A 14602-nucleotide genomic window follows, 5' to 3' on the forward strand; every position below is an offset into this window, starting at 1 on the left:
TTTGTTAGCTAAAATCTAGACTTTTAATTAGGAAGTATTTTATTTTCTATTATTTAGGAAGTATTATTTATGCTTATTAGGAATTTTCTTATGTAGGAATTCTTTTCCTTTTGTAGTTTTAATTCTTCTCTATTTAAAGGATATGCTTATATTCAATAAAGTAATCAATAATTCAGTCAAAAATAAAGAAAAGGAGAGTTGGTGATCTCTTGCAAATCACCATTAACATCTCAAAAATAGGTTTATCGAAGAACAGGAAAAACAAGGAAAATCGACGAGATTTTCCGAGTGGTAGACCTGTGACGAGATCCTATTTGCGAGACCATATCAACTTGGTATCAGAGCAGATCGTCATGGGTGAAAATAATCAATTGACTGCTAGGATGCAAGAGCTGGAACACAAAGTTTCAGAAACGCAACAAGATGTGCGCGGCATAAAATATAGCATTAGGGAGCTTCAAAAATTAATGGAATTTTAGATCAGTATTAAGGGTAAAGAAATAGCGACAACAACTACAAGCAGCAACAATAAAAATCCTTCAATGCAACAAGAAGACCGAGTTGTACGATCTACAGCTACAGGCAATAATTATGTTCCTAGATATACTAAACTGGAATTTCCCTCATATAATGGGACCGGAGATCCTCTGGGCTGGTTATATTGTTGCGAACATTTTTTTAATAATCAAAGGATTGAGGAGAGGGAAAAGGTAGGGCTGGCAGCATTCCACATGACGGACGAAGCGCAATTATGGTATTATCGGGTCGATCAGGAGGAACCAACACTTACATGGGCTGAATTTAAAAATTATTGTTCGGTGCGATTTGGACCTCCTCTGAGCAGCAACCCATTAGGGGAATTGGTTAATTTCAAACAAACGGGAACAGTTGAGGAATATCAACGCCAATTTCAGACCTTGTTGGCTAGAGCAACTTCTGTTCATTCAGAGCAGTAAGTGGATTTGTTTACTGCTGGGCTAACTGAAACCTTGCGGATGGATGTGGAAATGCAATCTCCGCCAAATCTGGTCACTGCAATGAACCTAGCACGAGCTTTTGAGAGAAAGATGCAGCTGAGCCGAGAGGGACTCAGTGTAGGGCGACCACCAATCTTAACCAGCTCAAAACAGTTTGGAGTAGCCCCTACTCTTGCAGGCATCCAAGAACAGAAAATACAAGGCAACAATTTTGAATCAGCTTCCAACATAGGAAGTGCGGTTGTTGCACCACCAATTAAGCTTTTAAGCAAAGCTGAGATGTCAGAACGAAGGGCAAGAGGGCAATGTTTTAACTGTGATGCACTTTACTCTCCGGGACATAAATGCAAGAGACCTTTTTGCCTCTTGTTATACGACCCCGAGGAAGAAGGAACCTTCCAATCAGAAGGCTAGATTGGGTCGAGCTTGAGGACAAGCTCTTATTCGAAGAAGGGAGTAATGTTATGAACAGTTGTTTTATTACAGTTGTAATAACAAAGTTCCTATTTTGTTAGCTAAAATCTAGACTTTTAATTAGAAAGTATTTTATTTTCTATTATTTAGAAAGTATTATTTATGCTTATTAGGAATTCTTCTTATGTAGGAATTCTTTTTTTTTTGTAGTTTTAATTCTTCTCTATTTAAAGAAGATGCTTATATTCAATAAAGTAATCAATAATTCAGTCAAAAATAAAGAAAAGGAGAGTTGGTGATCTCTTGAACAAATCACCATTAACATCTCAAAAATAGGTTTATCGAAAAACAGGAAAAACAAGAGAAATCGACGAGATTTTCCGAGTGGTAGACCTGTGACGAGATCCTATTTGCAGGACCATATCATAGAAGGTATATATATCTATTTTAATAGTCATTGTAATTGACCGTTACTAAAAATCACTTTTCTTATCCCAACTGAACTAAAAACCAAATAAACCACCGGTAGATATTAATTATTTATTAGCAACGGAGTACAGCAAGAAAGACCAATACAGGCATAGTAAAGTAACCTCAATTGACAGTAGTAGTAGTAACAACACTTTTCTTATCATCATCCATTGCCGGAGAACAATTATCTATGCTAATACTTCGCGTCCGACTATCCAGCCATTGATTCACACGAAAGTGGTGACCGTATGGGAAATCTCCGTCGTTTACGCTGAGGTGAAAATCCTCGCACAACCATGGCGCATTGAATTTGGATGCATCCGAGGTTAATGTAAGCGAACAAATTTCGGCGTTCAAGCAAGGTAATTTGTGGGTGAAATGATCGAGAGCGTTTCGTTCAAAGTAGTTGTATCGTGGTCCCTTTTTGCCCCACGACGCAAGATCTCGAATCTCGAAAGAATCTTTTACGAGGCTCGTCAACTTTACTCCAATTCTGGAGTCTGTTCCTGCACCCACCTTGTTTGCTGTCTTCACGTATATCTCGTACTCACACATCTTCACCTGCAATTTCTTATAACATATTAGAAATCATAGTTTTCTAATGTATGGCATTTTGAAAATGGCTCATAAGAAAGGGAACTTACAGCAGAAGCAAGGCCGGAGAAAGCAAAGAAGAGGAGGAAACATAGAAGATAAGTGTTTACTCCCATCTTTTTTTTAATTGATTAAATCGATTCAGAAGCTAATTCTGTTTGTTGTGAGTTTCCATTTTTTTGCTAAGACCATAAATTTATAGTAGCTCACAAGTGACTAATGTTATACTTTTTCTATTTCGGTTTAAAAGGAATATACTATTTCTTTTGCCCGTAATTGTCATGTGGGTAGCTACAATATCATTTTTTATTTTGGTGGCTAAATTTTAATTTTTGTCATTTTGATTACAACTTTAATTTTATTTTAACGAGAGTTTTCCGGGCAAAAACACTTCTGTCGCACCTAGATTTTGTTTTCTTTAGTTTTAAATTTGTCGTTTTTGCATAATTTGACTAAAAAACTCACCTCAAAAAAGAAATTATGCATATATAAAAAATTTAAGATAAAACTAGCAAAATTTAATTGTCACCACTCAAAATACAGCTGTTACGTATGAATTTTGGCCGGAAAATATCATTTGAAATAAAATTGAAACATTTAATAATTAAAATAAAATAATTTAAAGTTTATTGATCAAATAAGAAAAAAAAAGATAGTTTGAGTATATAGAAAATCAACTTTCTTTTCTTTTGTACACGAATTAAAGATAATAAATAATTTATTTATACTTATATTAATAGTTATCTTATAAAGTGTGTTTAGAGTTAGAATTATTAATTTTAGCAAAATAAAAATAAAAATTATATATAAAATTACACTTGTAGATGAATATGAAAATATATAAAAAAAAATTCCTTAAATAAAAAAATAAAAGTTCGATTATTTTTTAGTTTTCAGTCGTCTAATTGCGACCGACAATGGAGAATATCAATTTCGCCCATTTTTTTAAGGTATATGGATTTGAGAAGATATGAAAAGATATGAAAAGATATCTGCACAGAATACTTTAATTGTTTATTATATATAGCGTAACTTATTAGCAATTCTATAATATGTGTGTTGGGAATGATGATGAAAATGGTTGTTGGATCGATATATATATATAGCACATGCGACTCATGCTATTAGATTTATTGTTCGATTACATTTATGTATAACTCTCATTTACCGAAGCCAAAACTATAAGATCTATTATGGATTTGGTAATCTATTGGGATTATTCATAGGGTAATATATAAATCCCTTAAAAGTGTCATAGCGTTATATTTTTACCTCATAATTTTACTTTTGACAAAAATTTCTCCAAAAAACAGTTTTTAAAAATTCCCGACAATCCAAAATAAAGAAAAGAGACATTATTATTTTTAATATGTGTCAACATCTCATTGATTTATATTTAAATCAATAAAATGTTGACATGTGGAAATTATAGATTTCGGTTAGATCAACCAACAAACTGCTACTGACCACTGGTCAAGTTCCGGCCCGACCGCCCGGTCAACTATATTGGTGAGATTTTAAAAAAATTAAATAAAACACAATTTTATTCTCAATGGGATTTGAACTCATGACCGATCATTCTATGTTGATGCATCTAACCAACAAGACAAGACATAATTCTTGTCTTTATTTACTCTTTAATAATCTATACTGAAGCATGTAAAATGAATATAAACATATTAAAATGGCATATTATAAATAATATATTATTATAAAACACTAATAAGATATTACGCTTGTAAAAATTTAAATTAATTTATTCAAATTAAATTAATCATAGTGTAAATTAAATATTAACTTAAAGTAAACTTAGTTAAAATAAATTTATAAATTATTGTATTAAAAACACCATCAACTTAATGTTAACTCTGATGTAAACTCAAAATAAACTATATTAGTTAATTTAGTTGATATTAAATTAATTTTTAAAATTAGATTTGATGGAATAAGCATAAACGAGGTAGTAAAATACCACAAGGCAATCCCACATCGACTACGAGAAAACTGATACGCTGGAAACACTATAAATAAGACACAAAATCCGTATCCATCATTTGGCGCCGTCTGTGGGAACTCAACTCCTAGAAAAATTCTTACTGATCGGATTTTGAAATGACGGACGTTAACAAAGACAACCCAGGACAAACGGCCAAATAAAAAGGCCCGCTGCAGGGCGGACAAGGAGGATCTACATAGGACAGCCCGCAAAATCCCATAGCACCAGGAGCAATAGGAAGATTCAGAATCTTCTTCCAAGGATTGGCAGTCCAATGCCCACCCTAGGAGATGGATCAAACCATACCTTTCAGGAAGCCATGGATCGGACAATGGACGGCGCGATGAGGCGCTTCCGAGAAGATGTTGCTACTGTGGTCAAGGTTGCAATAGAGACCATTCTATCCCAGATGCCGAGCGGTAAGAGTCAAGACACAATCGGAGGACGAGCGGGAGATGGAGGGAAAACACCAGCGCAGGTGACAACCTCGAAGGAAAAGAACTGGAGGTACTCATAGTGGAAGATGAGGAAAAGGAGGTAGCGGACACATCCGACAAGAGGCGGTCAGAGGTAGGAACGGAAGGAATGGATCTGATGAAAGTACAAAAGGCTGATAGCAAAAGCAATGCAGAATGCAACCAAAGAAAAGTAAAGAGAACACATCCAAACAAGCAACATGACCAGTGGAAAGTCGTCCTTATCCACAAGGGTGCTATCAGAGAAATGGCCGGAAAGGCTCAAAATACCTAACTTTGGTAACTTCGATGGAACCAGCTGCCTAGAAAGTCATGTCACGAAATTCTACAACAAGATGATCTTCTTAGACGTTACAAACACAATACTCTGCAAAACATTCCCAACCACGCTCCACGACACAACACAACGAGCTAAAGGCCGGATCAATTACGACATGGAGACAGCTGAACCGGGAGTTTGTGATAAGGTTCTTCACGAACATCCCACCAAAAAGAAGTTCGGAGGAACTCTACAGATGCCGACAAAGAGAAGGGGAGACGCTTAGAGCATACATTGAAAGATTCAACAATGAAGCAATAAAGATCGAAGACCTGAAAAACGACACGGTGGTACAAGTCTTGAAGAAGGGCATACAGATGGGAGTACTGGGAGACAACTGAGCTCGAAAAAGCCAAAAACTTATCAAGAAGTAATGGCGATGGCTTAAAAATGTATAAACATGGACGACAGAAGAAGACAGAAAAACAACGACGCACTAAAAAAGGAAAAAAACAAGGGAAGCACCACGCAAAGACAGTCGTCCCACTCCCGAAAAGACTACATCACGAGTCATCGGAGCATCAGCAGGTACACGCCATACGAAGATGCCAATCATTGGAGGAATGATAACAGGTACCTCAACGATTACAAGTCAAGATACGGCGACAGGGCCGAGGCGTTCACCCCGTTGAATACAACAATGGCAAGCATGGTAATGTGTCCCAAGGAGAGCCGAATGCCAATGACTTGGCCCAGAAAGATGATCCATAGAATAGGAACAAGAGACAAAAACCGATACTGCAAATTCTACGAGGATTACGGACATGACACAGAGGAAAGCTACGACCTAAAAAAAGAAATAGAGAGGCTAATAGAGTCCGGGGCGCTGAGGAAGTTCACGAGCCACAAGGAAGAAAAGGAACATCGAAAAGAAGAAACTGACAAGGACAAAAAGAAAGAAGTAGGTAACGGAGCAAGCAGGAAGAGAGACGGACACGATGAAGATAGTCACTTTTTCGGCAAAGAAGGGACCACATAATGGTGCCTTAGTTTTAGAAGCAATCATAAAAAACTTCTTAGTCATGAAGCTGGTGGTAGATAAAGGAAGCGCGGTGAACCTAATGACTTGGGATGCATACAAAGGAATAGGAGGCGAGCTGAGGAAGCTCAAATACTGCCCGATACCCATAGTAGGACTCGGAGGAGCGCCCATTCACCCCAAAGGTCTAGTAAATTTGATAAAAGTGTTCAGGAGAGAAGGATAGGAGATAAAAGAAATCAAAAAGTTGTTCTCCATCGTAGACATGCCGCTAGCTTACAACGGAATACTAGGAAGACCGATTCTGAATGATTCGGGAGCAGTTACAAGCATCCGCTACCTGGTGATGAAAAAACTAACTACAGAAGGAGTCATCAGCATCAAAGGAGATCAAGAGGTTGCATCAATATGCTACACAATTGCAATGAAAGAAATAGAAGAGTAGAGCGGCCTGAAGGAGACGAGAGTTGAAAACCGAAGGCCAAATACATGATGATAATAGCCTTAATTGTTATGTTAATATTTTCCATGTCAATTTTAATACAATCAAAGTTTCAAGAACTAAACTAGCAAAACACTACGAAAGGCCAACAATAGGCGAAAGCTGCGAGTAAACTCACTCAAACAAGCAACAAAAGATATACATATCTTCTCTGGCAACGGCCAAATAAAAACAAGATACACATCTCGTAAGGCAACGGCCTAACAAAAGAGATACATATCTCTTCAGGCAGCGGCCAAGCAAATGAGATACATATCTCTTAAGGCAACAACCAAATAAAAGAAATACATATCTCTTAAGGCAACGACCAAATAAAAGAAATACATATCTCTTAAGGCAACGACCAAATAAAAGAAATACATATCTCATAAGGCAACGGCCAAATACATGAGATGCAAACCTCAAAAGGCAACGACAAGCATAAAAGAAACAAACTCCATAAGACAACGGCCAGACAAAAGAAGGACGCATGGCAAAAGCTAAGCAAAATGTATACAAGAGAAAGGAAAACAAATAAGTAATAACAAAATATATAAACACTACGTAAGGGAATGTTATTAAAAAATATGTGCGCAACACAAACAGAGGCCACACTCCGAAAAAATACAAATACATAAAAAAACAACAAAAGGAGCAAACTAAAAATAGAAATGAATCAAAACTTCATCAAACAACGTCACCGGAAGAAGGCAATGAACCTGTCACCACAGGAAAAGAAATGAACGAGGAAACAGCAGGCAGCATCAAGGTTGAAACGCAGTCATTAACAGGAGAAGGAGCAAGAGAAGCAGGGCGATCCCCGGCCAAGGAAGAGATAGGAGGAGCGCCTCCAGAAGAAGGAGAAGCGGCAACCAAAGGATCTACCGTAGACTTCTGAGCAGACAAGGTGGCTGGGCACTAGCTTTTAAACGAGCCAGGTCGACATGCAAAATGGAAAGATCCGCCAACGGATAATCTTTCAAGATGGCCGACCTAATAGACCGACGGTAATGTTGGAACATAAGAGGAACCACCTCAGTAGCCTCATCCAGCTGACTCTCTAGAGCCTGGAAGTGCAACTCTAAACGCTCACGCTCAGCCACCGCCTCCGCCCGGTCCAAACGAACATTATTCAACGTGGCCTCCAAGTCTGCAATATGATTCTCCTGCACCAGAAAAGAACCCTGTAACGTCTCAACCTGGTTATCCTGCTGATCGAGCTGTTTCTCCAAAGAAGAGGCAACCACATTGTTTTCATGAGAGATCAACCTTCAAGGCTTCATTCAAAGCCTTCAAAGAGGAAATCTCCGCCGCCTGACGGTGACTCAATTCCCGAACCTTCTTTAAAACCGCGGACATCTGGTCAAACTGGGAATTCAAGTCAGACCGGGAGTTCACATAAGAGGACAAATGAATCCCATCATCCTTCAATTGTCGCACGCCATCCAGCAGTTGAAGAGCGCTACCATAAAGGGATGGAACACCTCCCGTACCGGGAACCTACGTAAAAACCGACAGTGGGCATTTGCTCCGAAGGTATGCAGCCAACGCATTGCGAATGTGGTTGGATTCCAAAAAAGAACCTTTTGGAAGAATGAAACAATCTCGATCCACAACACCACCTTTAAGAATGAAAGTATAACGGGGAACATCCCGACGCGGGTGAGAAGTCGGTTCACAAGAGGAGTCAGAAAGACCGGAGGCAGGACGCTTCTTCGTCCCCTCCGAAGAAACCGAAGGAAGAGAAGCAGACGACGCGAGCACCGGAGATGACAGTACCACAACTGACACAGAATCAATAGCAACAGAAGATATGGCCCTAGGCAAAGAAATAACAGGCATAATAGCAGGAAGATAGGACAAAGAGGCAGTAGCTGTAGGGGGAGGGAGACCACCGGACGTAGTAGAGGGCCCATCCTCGTTATCAGACAAGAGGAAAATAAAGAGGGTAGACGGTCGGTCAAGCAGAAGAAGACTGGGCGTAAAGGTGACCTCATCGTCGCTCAACATACCCGCATCCATAGCATCAAAGATGTTCTTGGCCATTTTTGTAAAAAGAAACTGAAAACGGAAAAAGACAATGAAAAAGAGCAAGAAAATCAAAGAGAAAATTCTGAAAGAAGAAAACAAAAAACGAAATATGAGAGGTTTATTTATAATCTTTCCCAAGAAAGTAAAAAAGAGAAAACAAAAGGGTAAAAAAGACAATGTAATAAATAGCAATAAAGTAACTGCAACTACTGCTAACCAGGAACCAAGAGGCATATGCAACCTAACCGTCGAAAACAATCAAGAGAGAGAAGCACGATGCGCAAAAAAAGAGGAGAATCCAGAAAGACAAGACAGCTGCAGAAAATTACTCAAAGACGCTATAAATACAAGAAGAGAAAAGTCAAAAATGCATACACAAAGAGAAAAAAATAAAAAGGAAAGGATGAAGAGAGGAGTCTTCCCAAGCACTTTGTAGCTTGTTTGGGTTTGGTTAAACAAAATCCAGAAAACCAAAACAAGTTACAAAAAGCACGGGAAGAACCCTGAGAAAAAAAGGAAAAACGCGGAGAGGAGGGTCGTTCCGACCACTTCCGTAGCTTGTTTCGGTTCAGTTCACACTAAAACGGAGAACTAAAACACGTTTGGAAAATGAATTAAACGAACCATAAAGTTGTGCAAATCACCGAAAACCAGAATATCGGGAGACACAAACAGACGAGACAACACTGAAAAAACGAGGAACGACAAGAAAACAGAGGTACAGTAAAAATAAGAAGAAGAAGAAGAAGGAGAAAAAGGGACACAACGATACTATGAAATTGCGATAAATAAAGTAAGGCATAAATACCTAGCCACCGCAAAAACTAAAGGGGGGATTAATGATGGAATAAACATAAAAGGGGTAGTAAAATACCGCAAGGGTATCCCACATCGACTAAGAGAAGACGGATACGCTGGAAACACTATAAATAGGACACAAGCCCATGATCCAAGAGGTACGGCAAATCCGCACCAATATATACTCTTCCTATTAAAACAACCAACTAACTAGAGATTCGGACTGGTTACAGGGTCCCAAATCCGCCATTACTGATCCTCTTTCTACTGTCCACCTTGCATGGTCCAAGACGCACGCCATAAATCCAAATCCATCAACACTAATTTACTAAAAAATTTACTTTGGATTGACATATAGTTTACATCAAGTTTACATTGAGTTGACATTAAGTCTATATTGAGTTGACATTGAGTCGACGTTGAGTTGATATGAAGTTTACATTGAGTTGATTTTAAGTTACATTTCATAATTAAAATAATTTACTAAAAAATTACTTCGGATTGACATTAAGTTTACATAGAGTAGACATTAGGTTTACATTGAATTGACATTAGGTTTACATTGAATTGACATTAGGTTTACATTAAGTTGACATTCAGTCGTCATTGAGTTGACATTGAGTCGACATTGAGTTGATGTTAAATTTCTATTGAGTTAATTACAATAATTTACTAGAAACTTTACTTTGAATTGACATGTAGTTTACATAAAGTTTACATTGAGTTCACATTAAATTTACATTGATTTGACATTGGGTCGACGTTGAGTTGATATAATGTAATACCCCTGCTTTATTTAAAAATTTTGCGATGAGTTTTCGGTGGCATTTGGGGTCGTTTTCTTTTCTAGGTTTGATTCGTGGATCATTCGTGTTTGGTGTGGTTTAAGTTTTGATTCAACCAAGTTGTGGTTGAACCAAACTCTTGGTCCAATCATCCGGTTGAGCATCGTGTGAGAAGTCTCATAAGAGACTCGTTTTCCCGACTAGTCTCGTTCGAGACTTGAAATCTCGAACGAGACCCATGTCTTCTTACACAGGTTCTCGTTCGAGATTTCAAAGTCTCGAACGAGACCTATGTCTCGTTGCTGGTCTCGTACGAGACCAGCATGGCTGTGTCACAGCCGTTATTTGGGTTAGCTTTCCCATCTTATTTAAATTCCGTTTTTAACCTAATAATCAAGCCTCATCGCCTCGTAAAACCCTAGCCGTATTCTTCATAAACTTCACTGAAAATTTACTCTCCAAATCACTCTCATGTTCCTCTGAAATCATGGTAAGGATTCATCGTTTTTGTTTCTGTTTTCAGTTTATGTGCAAAAATCGATACTTCCGTATTCTTAATTGTTCTCGTTCGTTTTAGCATCGTTTGGAGAACCGATTCGTCTCAGTCGTTATACACTCGATCCTCTACGATTCCTTATCTTGAGTTCATTAAACGGTACGTAAATAATCCTATTTCAATCGCCGCCGTTTTACCGTTTTCTTTTGGTTATTAACTGAGATTGTTTCATGTTGTTGCTGCCGATGGGTTTTAAATTGCTAGGGCTATTTATGTGATTCTTAGACTATAATTTGATGAGTGTTTAACCTAAACCTAATGATTGATGCCTTGCTTGATCTTTAATTCCGTTGTTCATGTTTGTTCAATCATCGATTGTCTTACATTTTCTTCTCAGTACTCTTATTCATTATTAATCTGATTGTTGGTTGTTAAATTGTTATGTTTGTTTAGGTGATAAAGAGCTGAGTTAGTTGTTAAGTAGGAACCAAGAATTTGATTTGTTCTGTTAGTTTGGTTCTTTCAATTTTGACTTCATAATTGGCTTAAGTATTGTATATTGGCGGATGAGTTTGATTTTAAATGAAGGAGATGGCTAATTAGCCAAGTTGATTTACCAATTTCTTTTGCTTAAATCAATTAGGTCCTTCAAGTTAGTTTTACCTATTTGATCTTGTGATAATAACTTGAACTTGTTTAATTTTAAATATACAATTTGAATACGTTAAATATTTTATTACTTGAATTAAATATTTTATTACTTGAATTAATCTAATTTTAGTTGAAATGTAAAAATGGCTAAATTGCAGTTTAGCCCCTAAAGTTTATAAAAAACTTATTTAAGTTAAGTTTTATCTATTGGTTTTATATCGAGGATAACTTTTGGATTTTCGTTTGAATTACAATTTAGCAAATTGGAACGAGTAATTATATTGGATTTCGAATATCAAAATGGTTAAATTACAATTTAGCCCTTGAACATATTTTTATAACTTATTTAATTAAGTTTTTGGTTAATAACTTCATATTTGTTTTAATTATAAACAAAAGCAATTAATTTGATTTCGGATATCAAATTGACTAAAGTACAGTTTAGTCCCTAATTAGCTAAAGTACAATTTAGTCCCTAATTGGTTAAAGTATAATTTAGTCCCTGAACTTTAATAAACTTAAAATGGTTAGATTTTTGGGTTGTAACTTGGGTTACTTGAAATTAAAGTTATTGAGTTCCGCTTTTAAAATGGATTATTATCTTATCGAATTATTTTATAAAAATAAACTCGGGTTCATATTTGATAAACGTTTTGAGTCGGGCTAGAATTGGGTCACCCGACAAGTGAAGTTAACTTGGTAGTTATTGGTAACTCGGCTAACACACTATTTGGAAATTAATTATTATTCAAAGATTATTAAATAATATTTGTAAATCGGATTTTAAGCGAGAACTCAATAGACTTGTAATAATTGTGCATTGTTACCTTTTGGGTATTCTGTGTTGTTCTATATTGTTTTATTCCAACGTGTTAATTGTGCTAGTCCTATGTGGTGTCTAGTATTCTCTAGAGTTAGGGTCGGTTTTTAATAATTATTTTATTTGTCTAGACCCGTCTACTGTTCGTGCTTCAGAGGTGAACCATGATTAGTTGCTTGCTGGTTATCACGTGGATTAGCAAGCAGTGGGGTTGTACTTACTATTTACCGCTTTATTAAGTAAATTGTTATTTTAATATTAAATATATATACTGTACGTATATTTCGAACTGTTTTTATATTATGGCTCTTATTTGGAACTTGCTACCTAATGGGCATCATTAGGACTGCGTGCGCACCGTAATGATCTAGGTAAGGTATATATGGAAATATGGTAACTCCGTGTGAGCATAGCTCTCGAGACCAAATAGAGTAACTCGGTGTAGCTCAGCTCTCGGGACTCTAGATATGGTAAAAGTGTGGTTAGTGGTAACTCGGTGTAGCTTAGCTCTCGGGACCAGGCCTATTGGATTATGGATATATTTAGAATTGTGGATTAGGGTTCCAACTATTAATCGTAACATCGTTATTAAATGTTTTAAACGGTTTTAAAGGTTTTCCACTTAATAAATGTAGATAGTGGTATAAATTCATCTCAGAATATCTGACCCCGTTGTTTTCCCAATTTTTTCCAGGGTTATGATCTGAGAGAGTCTGGTGATCTCCGCATTTACTTTTCTTCGGAGGTTTCATTTATTTTTGATAAACTGTTTTATTCTTAGACCGCAGTAGTAACTAGACGTCTTTATTATTATTATAGTTTGTCGGATTTGTTCGACTAGTTATATTGCTTTGGCATGTTACATTATTTACATTGGTTTATGTTAAATCTATTTTAGACTCAGAATTAGATAAGCATGTTATAATAACTGTTGAATATTATAACTGCTAGATTTAGGCTGAAGTCTCGGTTGCCCCCGAGCATTGGTTTTCTGCAGGTTTATGTGTTTGTATGTTAATTGAAAGGCTAGCTACGGGTTTTGGTACTACATTACTCATACCCTAGCGCCGGTCGCGATTCATGAAAATGGGTCGTGACAAACTTGGTATCAGAGCTTTGGTTTCAAACCAAGGCCTTATGCATGTTATTTGTTATGTGTTATGGCATGATAAGTGGTGTCGTGTCTTAGGAACAACTGCGGAATTAGGATTCGTGTCTTGTCTTTAAAAACGTCATCTTTTATTTTCAAACTTTTAGCCTACATCCTATAGGGGATGTATGTCAGTCTTTATTTGATGTTGATGCTATGATTGACCATTTATTTCACTTGGATGTTAATTGCTGTGTTTTATCATGTTGAGATTATTTCACTTGGGTGATTATTATTGCTTTCGATCTCGGGAAATCATAGGTTGGTAAATTTTTCTAAACTCATACTTGAGTATGGTGTTGTGTGATAAATTTGGCGACTATGCCTGAAACAATTTAGAATATATGGAATAGTTACGGTTATTTTTCATGATGCGTTGAACTGCTTTTGCCTTGTTAATAAAGTACATCTTGGCTTTGGCCTCGATTGTTGATTTTAAATGTGATCTTGTTTTTCAATTAAAGAGATTTTGGTTTAAACCTTAAAACGTGTTTGATGGTCATGCATTGTTTGACCACATGTTGATTTAAAGATTTTTATTGAGAATATTGTTTTATCTGATTTGTGTTTCGACCTAAAATTATAAGAGAAGTTTAATTTTAAATTCTTAAAAAGATGATTTTTGGTTGAGTTGCCAGTAAATATTTTGAAATATTATGTTGGGTCTGGTGTTAACAAGCGATGGTTTCAAATGATATTTTATGAGATAAGTCATTGTTTTGAGAATTTAACGTTGAAGTTATTTTATCATGTTGTAGTCTGTCAGCATTTTAAATTTTTTGGAATTTACGGAATAAATGTTTGAGATTAAAGATTTCTCATTTGAGATTTTAAATTACCGTTTAGCAGTTGGGTTAAGTTGAGCTCTTAATTTTTAATGGATGGAAATTTTATAAAAAAATTATTTTTTCTATTTTACAAATATTTTGAATATGTTGCTTGTCTCGTACGAGACCAGCATGGCTGTGTCACAGCCGTTATTTGGCTTAGCTTTCCCATCTTATTTAAATTCCGTTTTTAACCTAATAATCAAGCCTCATCACCTCGTAAAACCCTAGCCGTATTCTTCATAAACTTCACTGAAAATTTACTATCCAAATCACTCTCATGTTCCTCTGAAATCGTGGTAAGGATTCATCGTTTTCGTTTTTGTTTTCAGTTTAT

General features: G+C 36.5%; 1 protein-coding gene across 1 annotated transcript; it reads right to left on the reverse strand.

Annotated features, from left to right (window-relative positions):
- Nucleotides 1–1895: 1895 nt before the first annotated feature.
- LOC126656481 (PLAT domain-containing protein 2-like) lies at nt 1896–2638 on the reverse strand. Its single transcript, XM_050351059.2, has 2 exons — nt 2507–2638; nt 1896–2423 (listed from the first exon to the last, which is right to left on the reverse strand). The coding sequence occupies exons 1-2, from the start codon at nt 2570–2572 to the stop codon at nt 1986–1988; spliced, it is 504 nt and encodes a 167-aa protein (XP_050207016.1). The 5' UTR covers nt 2573–2638; the 3' UTR covers nt 1896–1985.
- Nucleotides 2639–14602: the final 11964 nt, after the last annotated feature.

Source organism: Mercurialis annua, linkage group LG7 (assembly GCF_937616625.2).
Source record: "Mercurialis annua linkage group LG7, ddMerAnnu1.2, whole genome shotgun sequence".
NCBI lineage: Eukaryota > Viridiplantae > Streptophyta > Magnoliopsida > Malpighiales > Euphorbiaceae > Mercurialis > Mercurialis annua.

Excerpts from the sequence above, each read along its gene's own strand:
- LOC126656481 (XM_050351059.2), bottom strand. The coding sequence starts at position 2,572 with ATGGGAGTAAACACTTATCTTCTATGTTTCCTCCTCTTCTTTGCTTTC. Across the intron at positions 2,424-2,506 it reads TCTCCGGCCTTGCTTCTGCT|GTGAAGATGTGTGAGTACGA; the intron begins GTAAGTTCCCTT and ends AAGAAATTGCAG.